This window comes from Corapipo altera, unplaced genomic scaffold, assembly GCF_003945725.1.
Source record: "Corapipo altera isolate COAL_440 unplaced genomic scaffold, ASM394572v1 76, whole genome shotgun sequence".
Classification (NCBI taxonomy): domain Eukaryota; kingdom Metazoa; phylum Chordata; class Aves; order Passeriformes; family Pipridae; genus Corapipo; species Corapipo altera.
This window is the reverse complement of record NW_020884964.1, coordinates 959,849-976,344: the sequence shown is the minus strand read 5'-3', so window position 1 is coordinate 976,344 and position 16,496 is coordinate 959,849. Positions and strand designations below refer to the sequence as shown.

Below are 16,496 nucleotides of genomic sequence, written 5' to 3'. Positions count from 1 at the left end.
TGACTCTCCAGGGACCCGCTGCCCCAAGGAAACACCGCAGGCTGTGGGGTTTGCATGTTTTAATGATGGTTTAGGAGAGATGTGGATAGAGTCATTGGAGATCCACGAACTCAGGCACTTGCCAGCCTCACACGCACATGCTGACGTGAGAGCAGCTGGGGACACGATCCAGAGCCTGGCAGGCAGCCAGCTTGGCAGCGCCCCATGTACCCCACCATCCTCTCAACACCAGGGTTTCCCCAGGGCTGCCACAGCAGACACTGTCAATGGAATATGTTTATGAACCTACACATGGCACAGCATTGCTCTCCTGAGGGAGAGCTGCATGTGGAGAACAACAAATGCTGGGAGCAGGTACATGCAAGCAGCCCTGAAGGGCACTGGCCACAGCCACCTAGACGAAAGCAGCTTCTGAGCCTTTCTTAGACTTGTCCAGCATTCTCTGTAGACTGTGGCCAGCCATCAGATTTCAGTAGAAACACAATACCTGTTGCATGGTAACAATGACTAACTTATATGCAACAAGCCACATCGGAGTTATCTGAAACCCAGAGTCCAGCGGGACCAGACCCTGCTGGAAGACACAGCCAGAACATCTGGGCCAGAAATCCTTCATGGATGACATGAAGGGATACATCTAGGACTAGAGACATTCTGCAATATGGTAGATGTCTTCTAGAAACCCAGCACCATCCTGGGTGAAAGCTCAGGAAAGAGAGTAAGACCTTTTCTATTGACCTTTTAGCTGAAATAAGCTAGAAAACATTTATTGTTGTATATTCCTAAAAAAGAAACAAACAAAAGTCTCACAGGGGCTTGTGAGTATCACTTGCAAGGTGCACCCATGGCTGCAAATGCTCAGGCCTCAGCCACACACACATCCTCTACGACTCCACCTCATAGCTAGTATTTTGGGCAAAACCTTAGGCACTGTGCTCTCTGTCCTTTATAAATTACATTCTGTGCTTTACTTTGGGGAGCGCTGAGAGAAGGTGGAAAATACACACATTTTCCTCCAGAGGCTGTTGCTTATTCCTGAAAAATTCAGCAAATGGAGGATTCAAGTTTCCCAAAACACTACCTCCCCCATGCCCAGCCTAAATGGCAGGGTATGAATAACTGCATTGCCTGTAGCCATGACTCCACTGCCAAAGCCAAAGCCCCACTTTCAGATGAACAGCAAAAATGGCCAGCTGTTGATCTGCCACAACCAATCCGGGATGAAAAAGGGGGAAGGAAAGGCCTTGGAATTAGGCAGAAGATCTCCAGTCATTGCTCCTGTTGGTGGTACCAGCTGCTCCAGTGGGGGCCACTGCTTTTGCCTGTATCCAGGCAGCTTTCTCTCTCTTATCCTGCTACATAGCCAGGAACCTCATGTTACTGTGCAGTAAGGGAGTGACTCATCATCATAATTTAACTTCCCCTTCCCTTTTTAGGGGAAAAGAAGGATGGGTCTAGCACCCCAGAAAACAAGCATTTCTAGTTCATTGCAATGGGGAACATTTTCTGGTCTAACTTCAGACTCTGCTCATCTGCCCTAGAGCTTGTGAGAGCCCAGCTGTCACCTCAGGCACATCCTGGATGAGACCAATTGCTGTGAGATCTTCTGTTTGCTGGGCAAGATGGTATTATTCTTAAGTTCACATAAGCTAACATGAAAATGTCAATGGAGACATGCTGAACGTTGCAAGTTGATTAACAGCCCTTAACAGCCTACATTTTACCTTGACATGTTATCGCTACATTTTACCTGGACTGCAGTGACATTTTTACACCCATGTGCTAAAAACCCAACCAGTCCTTCCCCCACACCCCTCTCCCTACTTTATCACCCAGCACTTCCCATCTCATGGAGCAGTGCATTCACAGTCCATCTTCCAAACACCCATGAGGTCCAAATCCAGAGACCAGACCTGGCATTCAGCATCTCGCTAGAAGTGAAGCCACCTGCCAGTACCTGCAGTGCAGGGGAACCAAGCTGCAGCCCCCTTTTCACATAGGTCCTGCTCCCTGTCACTTCTCTGCCTGCACCAGTGCACTCTGAATCCACCACGCACTCTACAGATGCAGATCCATGCTGGCTTCAGGGCGCTGACAACTTCAGAGGTGTTTGTGTGGTTCTTCGGGATGTGCCCTCTCTGCGATGCTTCCACGGGGTTTTGCTAAGCACTCTGTTCCCTCCTGGATTTGAGTGGCCCTGTGTCAAACAGTGCCACTTGTAGATTCAGAGTGTGTTGCAACGAATGTCCATCCTGTGATAAAATGCATGATAAAATGTATCACTCCAAGGAGGCATGGATGCTTCAGTCCTGCCTACAGAAAGGTGCCAGGATCGTCTGCTGGCATGAGATGAGTACACCAAAGCACTAGGATCTTCTGAAGAAGGCAGAAATCCCATTGCTTGATTCACTTCCCATTATATACAGGCAGCTTGTAACCTCCACAATCTCTTCTTGTTTGTTTGTTTTGGGCAATACGAACCAGTTAATTTCAGTGCCAACCATCTCTCCCCGCCAGAGGCAGCAAAACACAGCTCCCAACACCCCCACCAAAGCTCGCTGCTGCTGCTACAAGTGCCACCGTGCTCTGCAAAGAGCTCTGTCTTAGGAGGGACCTGCTGGGCTCACACTGAAAATTCAGATACACTTCACAGGGTGGGCAATATGCCAGGGATTTAGGTTATACTCAAAGCAGATGTTAGCTCTGAAATTCAGAGACCTCAAGAAATTTAAACTCTCCTTCCCCCCCGAAAAACCTGCTTTCCCAGTTGTGTGGCAAACAGGAATCTTTCTCCTGGCCTACAAAAGCTCACCCACTTTCCCCCTAGCTGAGATCAAGTTGTGGACCGTGTTCATGGCAGAAGATTGCAATATTTGTCAAATGGAGGAGAAAAAAACTGGCTGGATCAAACAGGATAAAAATCGTTTGGGTTGAAAGGTTTCAGGTTCAAGCCTCAAATAAATCATGAAGGTGAAAGCTGAGAGAAGAACCTAAATTCACAGGTTTCTGCTATTTGAAACACTCAGCACAAAAGTGATGGTAGAAATCCTACAGCCCGCAAGTGAGCTCTCAGGGGCTCTCTCTACCTCTTTTAAACAGAATTAAACTGGATCAGACTGGGATAGACACTGATTCAAATCTCAGTAGGAAAAGGGATAGCTATAAATAAACAAAATTGCCTTCCTTCCTTGGGTTAATTCACCGCCTGCAGTTCAGCACCCTTTTGCCAGCCATTGCCTAGGTGTTCAGCCAACCAGTTTGGAAAATGACCAAAGGAAACTGAATTCTTGGTGTTCCTGGTTTTAGGCACCCTGCAATGCAAGAGAGCTTGCTCCTTTATATGTAACAGAGCAGGAACAAAGGAAAGGAGTCACCTATTTGGAGCGGAGCTAAGGCACTAATGATGCAATAGGTGAGGAAAGAACAAACACAGCAGGAGGACAACTTCATCGTTCTCTTCGCTCGATTCCCTTAAAAAACCCAATGTTTTCTCTATAGAAAAGGAGGAGCTAATAGAGCATATATGGTATCCCTGTTGGGGTTTCATTTTAAGGTTATTTTGTTGTTCTCCCAGAGAGATTTGTTCCAGATATCAAAGTTACAGAAGCTGTTTCTAAAGTGGATTTTGGTGAATGCAGGCAGAGTTATCTGAGCAGCTCTGGCTAATCACAGCTTTGAGTGGATGCCTGTTTTGTTGTTTTTCCCTGTGGTTTCCAAGAAAATAAGAAGCCTGTCTCTATCACTTTTTGGCATGTTACTGAGATAGGCCACCGAACTGTGCTGACCCCAGGGATGCAGTCTTTCCCTGTTCACAGCAGTGGCAGTCCTGACGTCATCACAGCTTGATAAAGATCGATGATGACTGGCTCATCTTCTGCCCAGTGTCATTGAGGGGGAAAACACTCGAAATGGCTACATCCACAATTCCTTGGCAGAGCTCTGCATACAGCTTCCTAAGAGATGAGAGAGACAGAATCAGACACTCAGGCAGAACAAACCAGCAGACTCCCAGCCAATTTTTATGTAGACATGCATTTTCCTAGCAGGATCTACATGAACCTACTCCCATTACAAGGATCTGCAGGATGGCAAACAGGAGGAAGGCAGCATCTCTTCCATCTCCTCCCTGCTTATACCAGCAACCATCTTCTTTTTCAGTGGTGATCCTATTCCCAATATTGCTCCCTGACAGATGGGACCACAAAACCCATTATCTATGTTTACTGTCAGGACAGGCTTCTGAGCAGTCTCCACATCCATGATGACTGGGAGCAGACATCTCAGTACCCTCTCAGCCTTCCAACTCAGGGAGTCCTGATTTACTACACCAGACCCCATTCACATGGGGATGCGCCCCAGACAAACTGCTCTGATGCATTCATGGTTTGATGAAATGCTGTGCCAGGGTGAAGTTATTCACATCAGCTTGTGACCAGGTACAGAGGCTTCACAGGACCCCCAGAAGCAAGGGATGTGTTTCACCATGGCACAGATCATACAGAGCAGGGTTAGGGAGAAGAGAGACAAGGTGTTTGAGATGAGTTAACAATAGATTAATTTTCTGCTGAAGGAAATACATGTATAACCTCTCTGAGCATGCTGGCACATGGGACATATTTAGTTACAAAGCTGCCTTTCCTAGGATTAAAAATGTCCTTTACTCCATGCCTTTGGGGCTACATGACAGCAAGATATTTTTTCAGCTCCTGGGAATGTTATTGCTTTCAGCAGCTAATTTTTTTCTCTTTAAATGGGAACTGTGTGATATGGGTGCTATAAACTAGAATAACCTTGAAGAGAAGCCTAATTTGGCTATTAGCCAAAATCTACCTCAGCTGCTTTCAGTATCTTCCAAGTGCCCATAGAGGCAAAAAACAAACAGGGCACTGCTGCAATCCAAATCCACCCAGCAATAGGCAAATTCTACCCATACAGCAACACAAGGAGGTTCAAGGCAGTATTGCACCACGGTGCACATGGTGAACAGGGCATCCTGCACCAAGAAAGCTTCCCAAGCCCTATCCCTGAAAAGGCTGCTGAACAGGCTGCCTGGTAGGTTTGACCAGTATTTTTTGTCTACTGTGAGTGGCGATCTAATCTAATTTAATCTAATCTACTTCTAATCTGATCAAATTCTAGTGTACTGATGTACAGCCTGTTCTGTTTTGCTGGGGTTTTATATGATACAGATGCTCATTTAGCAAAGATGTCTAGTCTCCTGCAGTTGTCTCAATCACATAATAGAGCACCTCCCACTGTGCCTATGCAAAGATGTTCATGGCCAGGGCTGTTTGGCTGTCCCAGCCTCCCTGTGGCTAGTGAAAGCTTTGACCCAATGTCTGCAGCATCCACTGTGTGCTCTGGAGTCCTGCTGCCTGCAAATTTAGTCACTCACTTCCAGCTGCTGCTCTTAATGCTACTCATTTATTATGTGTTCAGTGGCTCCACAAGAGAGACTGAGAAACAATCTGACCTCCAAAGCATTAAATCTTCAACATAACTTCAGCCCAATAGTAATAAAAATGACCCAAGTTATACTCAAACCCATTTGTTCAAAAACTGAGCTTAGTGCCCCATCTCACATGGGAAAGAAGCCAGGGGATACTAAACACAAAGACAGGAGCAATGAACCCAAATCGACTGGCACTTAGACCAGTGTTCAGTGTGGGTTAGCCTGAAAAACTCCCGTTTGATTCACTTTCTTCCACCTTTTTCACTTGGAGACATAGCCATGTTTTGGGTGCCTCATGTGAATGGTGGCATCACAAGAGTATTATGGGAAGTGATTACTCACTGAGCACACGCTGGGGCCCCATTGACTTCTATTAGCCAGACCTTCAGCTCCTCATCCACCATGAAGTCAAAGCCAAAGAGCTGGAAGCTCTGGTAGTGAAGATGCTTTGTGCTGATTGCAGGCTCTATACACATAAGGCAGCTTCTGTGAAGGGAAAAACAGAAACTCAACATTAAGAGCCCTGTGGACACCTGTTGCACTGCAGCTTCTGAGGGTACGTGTATAGTACAGTTAAGTAAAAGGGATTGCCCTGAAAGTGCCCCAAATTACAAGTTATATACAATACATGCCATGGTAACCAGGTCCCTGCAAGTGAGGTCCTGCAACCATGAAAATACACACAGGGACACCCCTGAATTAACTCCTGAAGAGCTGGAGAGCAGCACCCTCCCTCACTACTGTATCAGGCAAACTGAAAAACATGACACACAATTAGAGCCTGGAGACACAAAGGGTTGCAGCAGGTCCCCAAGGAACTGCCACTGGACGCTCATTTGCCTCCAAGTCCCTCAAAGATTCTGTCATGTCTTTTTGGTGCAATCAATAGCAACGGGGTACTTGCAAAGTAAACTCCTTCATGAAGGATTGCTTTGTCAAGACCTGGATTCTCTAAAGCACCATGATCTCTGATATCTCTCTGTAGGCACTTTCTGTGCCTAGGAGGGAGCTGGCTCTGTGGACTGAGTATGGTGACCAAGGCCAATGCCATGTGCTGCTGCCTGCTGATGGTGGGAGAAGCATCAGAACCCCGCAGACTCGACTCCAGCTTCATTTCCCCTCTTGCACCTTATACCTTTTCTAATCCCAACCTCTCCTAGCCCTGTCTTTTGACCTGCTGTCTTCCCTTATCACTCCATCCTTCTCCAGCCACAGCTGGCAAAATGCAGATACATTGACACATACCACTGAGGAAACAGTACCTATGGAGGTGCTTTTTCTTTGAGCAGTGACACTGGGCTATTTATGGCCTTTTAAATTTAAGCAATTGAAACCCTTCCCTTCTTGGACTGGCTGCTTCCCCAGCTGTCGGTACACATTCCCTGTCACTGAAGGGTTATGTTTTCCTAAGGAGCAGGCAGTTGGCTACCTTATTATGTGTTTGATTTGCAGTAAGATGCCATTCTCAAGCGTTGTGTTCAGGGCATCCATCAGATACTGGTTGAACTCCTCAAAGAACATTTCATTCCCTTCCTCATACCGCCCATAGTTTTTGGAATATTCCTTCTGAATGCAGTGATTGGTCAAGTGGCAGGTTTTGTCCTGGAAATTAGCACTGTTATATGGTTCGGAAGAGGTCCGCAGGACACCCTCTCTGTAGAGGTAGATATTATATTGATGATCCACGAGAACCCAGCTCCTGCAGGACAAGAGAACAAACTCTAGTCTCAGTGGCTCAAAAAGAAACAGCATGAAAAAGAAAACCGGTATTACAAAAGCAGAGAAGGTTACCTGATGTCAAACTTGCGATGCCCTGGCTCTAAAAGTAGAGGATTCTCCAGGTATTTCTGAATCACGTGCACTTGTCCCTGCTCATCGATGAAGTCCAGAAGCTCTGTAGCCTCTGAAGAAATCAGGATCCCTTCTCCTGACACAGAAAGATGAAGACAAAATTAGGTAGAGGATCATTCTACCTTTGTTGGAGCTTATTTTTAGGCCCCAAGTGGACCATGGCTCATTTGCCCAAAAAGCCATGCAACATGCAAGAACCTATGGATGGCATGGTGGCACGAAGGATAAGCCAGCTCTGCTAAAGTTGTCTAATACTTCTCTGGCACTATGCCCATTCTTCAGACATTTAGTTAACTTTTTGGACTAAACCCGATGACTTAGTCTTAATTTTGTGCTGAGTGTTTTGGAGGAAATACTGTGCAAAAAAACCCCACATTTCAAGGGGGCACTGAAGGTATAATACAGGTTTGGAGCACAGGCAGTTTGATAGGATAATCCCATGGAAAATGCTCCTAGATGTGACTTCTGAAGGTCACTGCCAACACAGCCCTGCAGGTACTCTCAATGCTCCGTGCTCTGCATACCTGAGTCACAGCTTCTCAGCCCTACTGACCTCCCATTCACCCCAGCATCCTCCACTGAAAGGAAGTCCTGTCACCAAAGTATCTTTCTCACCCATGCTTTATGCAGAGGGCAAGATTTTTTAGTCCCCTGATCACAGCAGAGCCAGGCAGAAACTTGTACTGGCACAACTTCAGGCTGTGCACTGGAGAAAGAAGGGAAGAAATATCACTGTAAGCCAGTAAAGCCCCTGCAGTATGAAGATCATCAGGCACCCATTCTGCACTGGACAGATGGCAAATCAAGGGGGGGTTAGCTTAACTGTACACCTAGTCAGCAATCCAGTGAGGCAGCAAAGCAGCTTATGTGGGGCAGCTGTTCCTTCTCTCAAAGAAAAGACCTAAACCTCTAGCCACAGCTGAAATATCTCAACTTTTAAGTCAGGGCATCCAAAACCTTTAATTTTCCTGTTAGTGATGAATGACCAAGCTTCCACTAGACCTGTCCCAAGCCAGGGGCTGTGCCTGAGCTCTATGTGCCTTGGTAATCAACGTCAACAAACTTTCTTCTTCATCAGAAATAATTCCCAGACACTTAAAACTTCCCTCTAAAAGATTAACATGAGAGTCTGCTTTCCACTTTAATTTGCAGCAGCACACTGATGAATACAAAAAGCTACTCTGCTTTAGTGCAGAAAAGATGGGATCACACTTGAACATCAAGTATGTGGAGAATGTAAACTTCCCCATCTTGGAGCAGACCACAGCAATGGCCTTTTCAATTACTCAGATTGACTTTTTTGCCAGACAGTTTACCACACAGAAACATTTTCTATCACTGGCATAACAAAAGGAGTCATCTCTCCTTCATTCCTGATGAAAATAAGCATACTCTTCTGATACTTCTCGGTAACAGCCAAGAGAGCAGACCAGTACTGGAAGCCACCTTTGGCTTTCACATTCTCTTTTTGCAAGGCTGCATGAAAAATGACTCTGCAAATATGAGTAATACAAGTGGTCTTGTTCCCTTTGAAAAGGCCAGACTGGGCTCTGCTGCACACATGGCAAGGTAAGTTTTTAAATGAAGCCATTCTAATAACGTGCCCATGATAACACCGTAAGTAACAGACAGCACATAGTTATCAAAGCATTGCGACTACAGCTGTGTCCAGCTACCTCATAGCTCATTATTTCTGTAGAGCAAGTGATGTAATGACCCTGGAACAAGGAAGGACACATTATCACTTGGGTATCTACTGCCCTATTCAAATTAAAGGGACATACAGACACTGCATTGCTTGTCTTTGCTCTGGTATCTTCCCTTCAGGCTTGGGTGCAATTTCAATGTACTGAGCTCGTGGCTGCTCAGTTTCTCAGTAGGCCACTGGCACCAGGCATCTGAGCTTGGTTGAAAGACAAGCAAGATTTCCACCCAAGTGAAGCCAGGCTTAGCTGCAGCATGGGGAGCTGCGCTCCTGGCCCTTGATGGCTGCTGTCCTGCCTGCTGACCTCCTCCCCATACCCTCTTCTGCTCCCTCTCAGCTCCTGCTCTCCCCATTTCCCCCACCTGGTCCCTACTGCCTTCTTCCTGCAGCACTTTCCCATACTTTGAGGCACACGTGTAGAAATATGGAGGCCCTTTCACTGCCATGCATGTTCTAGGTAGCATGTGCACGTGACAACGCTTGTCAGGAGCCCCATGCCACCAAGCAGACAAAGGAGAGCCCTGTGCTGGCTTGACTGGCATAGGGTTGGTAGGTGAAGCCCATCATAGACAGACTAGATATCAGCTTGGCTCAGCCAAACCCCATGACTCTATGGATCATGTAAAGAGTAAGGAATAACAAGAAGTAACTCATGGTGCTGGAGAATGAACCTTTGGCACCAGCTGAGGACTTGGCAATCCAGACGTTGCCTTCTTTGCCTTCCTGCCGCCTGTTGTAAGCTGCCAAGAAGACTTCCCGCTCATCTGTTCTCGTGTTGTTTATGAGATGGTGAATTCCATTCTGTGCTGGAGCCACGGGGGTCTTCAAGTTTGTTGGGTAAATGACGTACGATTCAGGGAACCATGTGCAAGACTCTGATAGCTCAGGGCTTGTCTTGATTAGCCTGGGTGAAGAGAGACAGGCTGTTAATCTCCAGTGTTCCCACCTGCATGGACTCATTTAATAAGAAAAAAAATCATCATTAACTGGGTTTTTTTGCTTGATGAGGAATAGCAGTTTTCAGATAGTCTGTGCTAAATTATCGTACTTTCCTTAGACCCTTGAAATTATGGTTTTCCTAAAGATACCACAGCAACCCCAACCCACAGCCAAGCACCACTCTTTGAACCAGAACCTGCAGGCTTTCATTAAACGTTTTATTGATACCATGACACTAACAGCTGAGAAGTTTCCATGTAACTAGAGCCTGTGGTGCATTCCCTGCATCATCTCTGCACAAGGGAATTGAGGAGGTGTGTTTGCTAACACGGATCGAGGCAGGAAGGATGCAGTGATCACAACTGGCAAAAGGGAGGCCAGAGCAGTAACGTTCTCTGTGCTGGTGCTTAGTCCTTGATCTCATTCGTACTGAGATCTGACCAGGTGTCCCAGTTGTGGATGAAGACCATTGAAAGCAAGGACATGGCTACATGTTTCACATCCCAAGGTATCTGGGATCCCCCTTGCACCACACAGTCTCCAATCTCTCTGGCACACCCCTTCTACCAGTAATGTCTGGAGATGCCAGCGAACTCCTGTTAGCAGAGCCCAGGCCTGTTTTCTTTCACTGTCAAGGGAGCTGCCTGTCTTTCTGAACACCTGTGCTTTGCTTGAGGCCAAAAGCAGAGCTCATGACACGCTGACTCTCTTTGTGCATTTGTGCTGTTGAAATGGCAGTCAGTTAGTGACACCCCAGGAGCCTGAGGAATGTCATTTGTCTTTGGGTTCATAAGTAGCTTGATGCATCATTGATCTGTGCATTTAGAAAGCTCAGCCAAGCTCCAGGTGATAAAAACAGCTGTGCAAGTGCTTTCAGCACTGCCTCTATATAACAGGCCAAAGAGAAATCCACCTGAGGAGCGCCGTGGGTGCTTAAAAATACTCTGCCAGTTTAAAAAATACTCTGCCACTTTCTGACACACACCATTACCAATGCCAAAGAAGCAATTGGAAACAGGTTCTTTGCAGGGGAAGGAGATGCCTTGGATCAGCACGCAATATGCAGGACTGCATCAGTGAGAGGCAGCACAAACTCTCAAGAGCTCTGACATGAAGATGCCCTAATGGCTGCAGAGTTTGCACAGAGACGAGGGTTATCTACCATGAAAGCTCATCCATAGTTCCCCAGGAGACCCTGGCATGGCAGGTCATGCAGAAATAACTCCCAGAGCTCTTCCTGGAAATGTCTCCAAGCACTCGTTTGACCAACAAATCTGATTAGCTAAAAGCATATTACTGTCTCATGTCTGTATGAAACAGAGAATAAAAGCAGTAGGTTTTAATTAAATGTCTACAAGGAAAAAGAGCAGATATGTTTGGGCTTCTTTTTCTTTTGATTTGGTTCTAATCTGATTCAATACACTCTCTGGTTTCAAGCAGATATAACTCAATGGAAATGGCATTTCCCCTGAAGTTACAAAGATGCCTTTGTGCACAAAGATAGCTCTAGAGACCAGCACAGGAGTCTGAAGACAGCATATGGTAGGACACTCCCAGGGCAGCTGTTCTGTGAAATACCCCCCAAACAGGTCCAACACTCCACAAGGGTTAGAAGAAAAACTGCCAAGCCCATGTAATGTGTCAGTGAATTTCTTACTTCACCAGAGATGCTTTGCGGCACAGCTTGTCTGCTCCCCTGTAGTAATTCACCAGCTGCACAAGTCCAGGTTCATGGCCTAAGAAAGGGAAACAAAGAGGTCAGACAAACTTCTCAAATAATAAAGGGAAAACAGCTGCTTGGTGCAAAGGACCTATGCAGTATGGACAAAAAAAAAAAAAAAAGGAGGTTGTTTCCTTGCCCTGCATTACAGAAACAGGTTGTAAGCTGGTACTGGCTCCTGTGGTTTCCTTCTTTTAGTTGCAAAAAACCATGCATTTACCCATTTGTTTTTAATCTGACACATCCATATTGCAAAGGAAAATAATTATTTCCTAATTCACATTGGGAACTGGCAGCACCACCAAAAAATGTTCTCCTTTTGCTAGTTTTTAAAAACTAAGATTTCAGATACTGTTAAATGCAAGTGGAGGATGCAGGGAAGCACACCATGATACCACATGATATCACATCTTAGCAAAAGGCCTCTTTTCTTTGTCACGTACAGAATTCCCTCTTGGACCTGGTATCACAAAACACTGGGAAACATTTAAAGATTTGGAATCTTCCTTCCCTCTAGCAGTTTGCAGCAAGACCTGTTGGATAGCAGAGGTGGGAAGGAACCTCTGGGAGTCTCTGCTCCAACTTCTTTCTCAGTCAAAGTCTGAGTATCTCTAAGGATGAAGATCGTACTGCTTCTCTAAGTCCTTGTCCCCATGCTTGGCTGCCATCCTTTGTCCCCTTGACTATCCCAATGGCCCCTGCTAGAGTCAGTCCAGGGTGTCTTAAGCCTTTCTTGCACTGGGAAGTGCCAAATCGGTCCCTGTATCCAGCTGTTGCCTCACCAGTACCACACAGATACCACAGAGTGCCAAACAGATGGGTACTTCCTTACCAATGCTGGACTCCACATCACAGCCTGCCTTCTTTCACCTTCTCACATCACACAAACACTTGTGCTCAGCTGGAAGCTCTCTGGGAAGGACACAATGGCAGCAAGTGTCTGAAGGGTAACACTACACAGCCTCTCCCACACAACCAGTGCAGATGAACATGGATGACGTGCAAGAGGCAAGTGATGCCTGAGGCAATACCTGGGTCACCAGTGACATCAACTGACAAGAGCATCAATAGGGAAAAGCACAATGGAAAACTGCTCTGGTTTGAAATGACCTTGGACAAGGGGGATCCCCCAAGCATGAGAGATACTTCCACCTGCACCCTCTTTCAAAAAAAAAAAAAATGCTTGTGGGAGTGGATTGTGACCTTGAAAAAGGATTCAGAGTTTTAATTATTCTCCTTGGTGTTTACCTGGGAAAAAAGGCCTGGACTAAACAAGACCAGGCAGCTGCAAGATCACAGAGTGTGAATATCTATTTTCAACCCCAAAGTCATGTCCCTGACCTCGGTCAGTTTTTTATTCACAAATCTTTAAATACAAGATAGCTGAGAACCATCCTGCAGAAAAGATCTGTAACTTCAGGCACTTCAATCTGCAGGTAGCATGGCCAGGTACTAATTTACTGAAAGAAAATAGTAAAAAACCTCAAATTTTCTTTTGTTTCCAGTTTATCCTGGGGACACACATCCTCACTGGTTTCCTGAGCATCACCATGGAACAGTGGGCTGCAGTGTAGAGTCTGGTGGCCAGCAAAGAGAGACCACGAGGCAGGAAGGGAAATGTTCTCGGGCATGTTGTGAGGTCTGCACCATGCATTTAGCAGAATTACAAAGCTGCCAAGGCACTGACCAAACTGGTGATCCTCCTGTGGCCAGCAGGGCACAGTCCAGCATCCTCTCCTACATAAGGCCTCTGCAGCCTTTTCCTCCTTTCTCTCCCCTTAGCACAAACTGCTTTTTTTGCTAGATGCAGACACTCACAGATTAAGAGCACAATCCCCCAAGAATTAGGTTATCAGTGAGAGCAACAGAGGTCCCTGCAGCTGGACAGCAGCAGCGGTGCATGCTGAGAGTCCCCACTTCTACCCCTCTCCCAGTGACCCAGCTGAGCCCCTGAGTAATGCAAATCCCTACAGTTCCCTGAATTAATTCTGCTTCCACTGAGTAGAGCCCTTAGGAAAACCAAACCAGTTTTGATGCAACAGTTGCTTGGGAAGACAGCTTAAGGATGATGAACCAGAGAAGATACAGCTTTTTGGAAGATGTACCAAAATAACCATGTTATTTTTGCTCTGAATGTATTGATTTCAGGCAACCAGTTCCTGCTATAGGAGGATGGTTTAAAGACACTGCAAAAGCACGGTGCCTCTCCACAGGTTATAGATGTGTCTTGGCTCTGAGAAATGGTTTGAGTTTTCAGGCATCCTATGGCAACACAAGCTAAAGGGCTCACTGAAGTCCTTCCATCATCCCAGGACAGTTTTGAAGGATGGAAAGGGTTAGTAAGAGATGCCCGCAAGCCCACCATGGCTTGATGTGCTGTGTGTGCCCACTCACATCAAAGAACTGTACTCATTCTGCAATGAGGCCTGATGCTCACGGGCTCTCCATGCTGGGCACATTAAAGCACAGGTCTGCTTGCTGTGCCTGCTGTCAGCACCTGTGAGCAACCTCACTCCTTAAGCCTCTCTCAGTGTTTCCCTGCCTGCTGCAGACACCCCAATCCTGGAAGGTGACCAGATGGCATTGCCATGTGATGGAGACTTTCCACTCACAAATGCATGAAGAGACAAGGGAAGAGGTGCTGGAGCTGGTGACTTGCAAATCTGGAAGAGCAGTCAGAGCTGGGTCTCTACTGCAAGGCAAGGGGCTGCAAAGCTGTCCTGCCCCAGAGCTGCTGGAGTGAGGGGGCTCCTCCTGTTTTGACATTACTGCAGCCAGAAACAGTGCTGCAAAATCACCCCAGGAAGAAAAAAAATAGGGCCAAGATGACAGTGCATCCCTGCTCCCCGCCACACCCTGCAACACTGCCAGTGCCTGGCTTGGCTCTCCCTGCTTGTGGGCAGTCCATAGCACTTCCCCTCCCTGCTCCTGGGCTCCGCACCATCCAGTGGGGCAGAGGGCCAGGGTGGCTCTGCTGACAGCCCTGTCTGCCATGGGACAAGCCTGCACAGGGCAGCTTCCAGGGCCCAGCATATTGGCAAGTGTGACAGTGGGGGTCAAGCAGCAGGGGAAAAGGTGGTGGGCCAGGGGGGCATGGAGCTCTACAACGCAAAGAGCCTCTGGAATTACCAACATCCTGCTCCAGGCAGAGACTAGTGCTCTCACCGCCACCAAGCCCTGTAGAGGCACACCCCCACCAGCCACGACTCTGGGGTGAGGGTTTGAGTGTGCCTGGTTTAGACCTGTTTCCCCACCTGTCCCAAACACCAGAAACACCCCCATAACACGTAAGCTCAGCACCGCAATGTCCCTGCCCAGCACCAGGCAGGGGAATGCCACTGGCAGCACTGCACCCCCCAAGAACCCATGCTGTGTGCCTGAAGCCCCCTGCAATGGTGCAAACGGTGCTAAGGGCGTTGCTGCAGGACAAGGAGGGTAGTCCGGGAAGCAGGGCTCCACCCGGGGGGGCCGGGATCCTAAGGTCTGCCAAATGTCAGATGAGGGGCCTCGGGTGATCCCTGAACACCTCCCAAGCCCCCGCTTCGCCACAGCACACCCTTCAAGCTCGGCAGGGGGTGTTCTGCGGGATACCCGTGAAACCACTCTCCGGGAGCTTGGGAGGGGGATCCTTCGAGTCCTGGCTGGCGCCAGCAGGGCCTGCAGAGAGACATGCCGGGGGTCGGGAGGCGGCTGCACGGAGACCCTTCGGTGCCCGCCCTTTGTTTGGGCGACGGAGGCCAGGGCGGTGACCGAGCCCAGGTGACAGGGAGCCCCGCGCGCGGTCACGGCGACGGGACGGTGCCGGGGGCCGGGGAGCACCGCCTCCCAAACCGCGGGGTCTCTGCCGGGAGCGCCCTGCCCGTGAACGCAGCGGAGGCTGCGGCGAGGACCCCGCCCTGCGGCGGTGGTTCACCGGGGAGGGGAGGGGACAGCGGCAGCCCCGGGCTGCAGGGCGACAGGCGGAGGACGGGCCCTGCTGCCGGCGGGGGCGGCCGCGGTGGGGGGACCCTTACCCAGCCTGCCGAAGGGGAGCCGGTTCCTCTCGCCCAGCATCAGGTTGAAGCGGGGGTTGTCCCTGCGGAGGCGCCGCCACTGCCCGCTGGCCAGCAGCAGCCGGCTCACCTCGGCGTACACGCTGCTGCCCTCGTCCCGCACCACGAAGGTGTACATGGCGATGGGCGGGGGGCTGGGGGGGGGAAGGGAAGGGGGGCACCCCGCCCTACCCCCGGCGGCTCACGGGGCCCCGCCGCAGCCCAGGCAGGGCCCTGCGCGGCCGGCGCCGCCCGTCCCGGCTCCGCATGGCCGGGACCGCCGCCCCCGCGCACCGCCCGAGGAGCCTTCCCGGGCGGGGACTGACCCGGAACCAGAACCACCCTCCGGCTCCGGCTCCTCCCCGCCCCGTGATGCCGCGGAGCCGGTGGGGGCGGGGCCGTGCGCCTCGGGCGCTTGGCCCGGTCCCGCAGCTTTCCGCTGTGCCTGCGGGTGGGATTGCTCCTGTCACCCGCTGCCCTCCAGTGCTCAGGGCCCGTCGGATGTATTCACTCCCCGTGCGGGTCCCCGCCGCTGGGCTCGGACACCCAGCCGTGGTGTCGGTGCTGTGCACTCGTGTCCCGGGGCTGCAGCCCAGCTCCAGGTCGTGCTGCAGGCCATGAGCACTGGCAGGTGGTGGTTGCCCTGTGGTCCCATAGCCCTGTAGGGCTGGTGCGACTCCAGCCTTGGTCTCATCAACCGGAGACGCTGCCAGGTCTGGGCTGGCCGTGACCGCACACACGGGCTGCCGTGACCACCCCACGGGTATGGACCTCCTCTGGGAGCCGGGGAACGGCCAG

General features: G+C 49.3%; 1 protein-coding gene across 1 annotated transcript; it reads right to left on the bottom strand.

Annotated features, from left to right (window-relative positions):
- Positions 1-44: 44 nt before the first annotated feature.
- On the bottom strand, positions 45-16,051 carry TTL (tubulin tyrosine ligase). Its single transcript, XM_027664566.1, has 7 exons — positions 15,681-16,051; positions 11,605-11,683; positions 9,680-9,912; positions 7,244-7,379; positions 6,882-7,151; positions 5,795-5,938; positions 45-3,953 (listed from the first exon to the last, which is right to left on the bottom strand). Exons 1-7 carry the CDS (start codon positions 15,835-15,837, stop codon positions 3,836-3,838), a joined length of 1,137 nt encoding a protein of 378 aa, XP_027520367.1. The 5' UTR covers positions 15,838-16,051; the 3' UTR covers positions 45-3,835.
- Between the last annotated feature and the right edge of the window lie 445 nt (positions 16,052-16,496).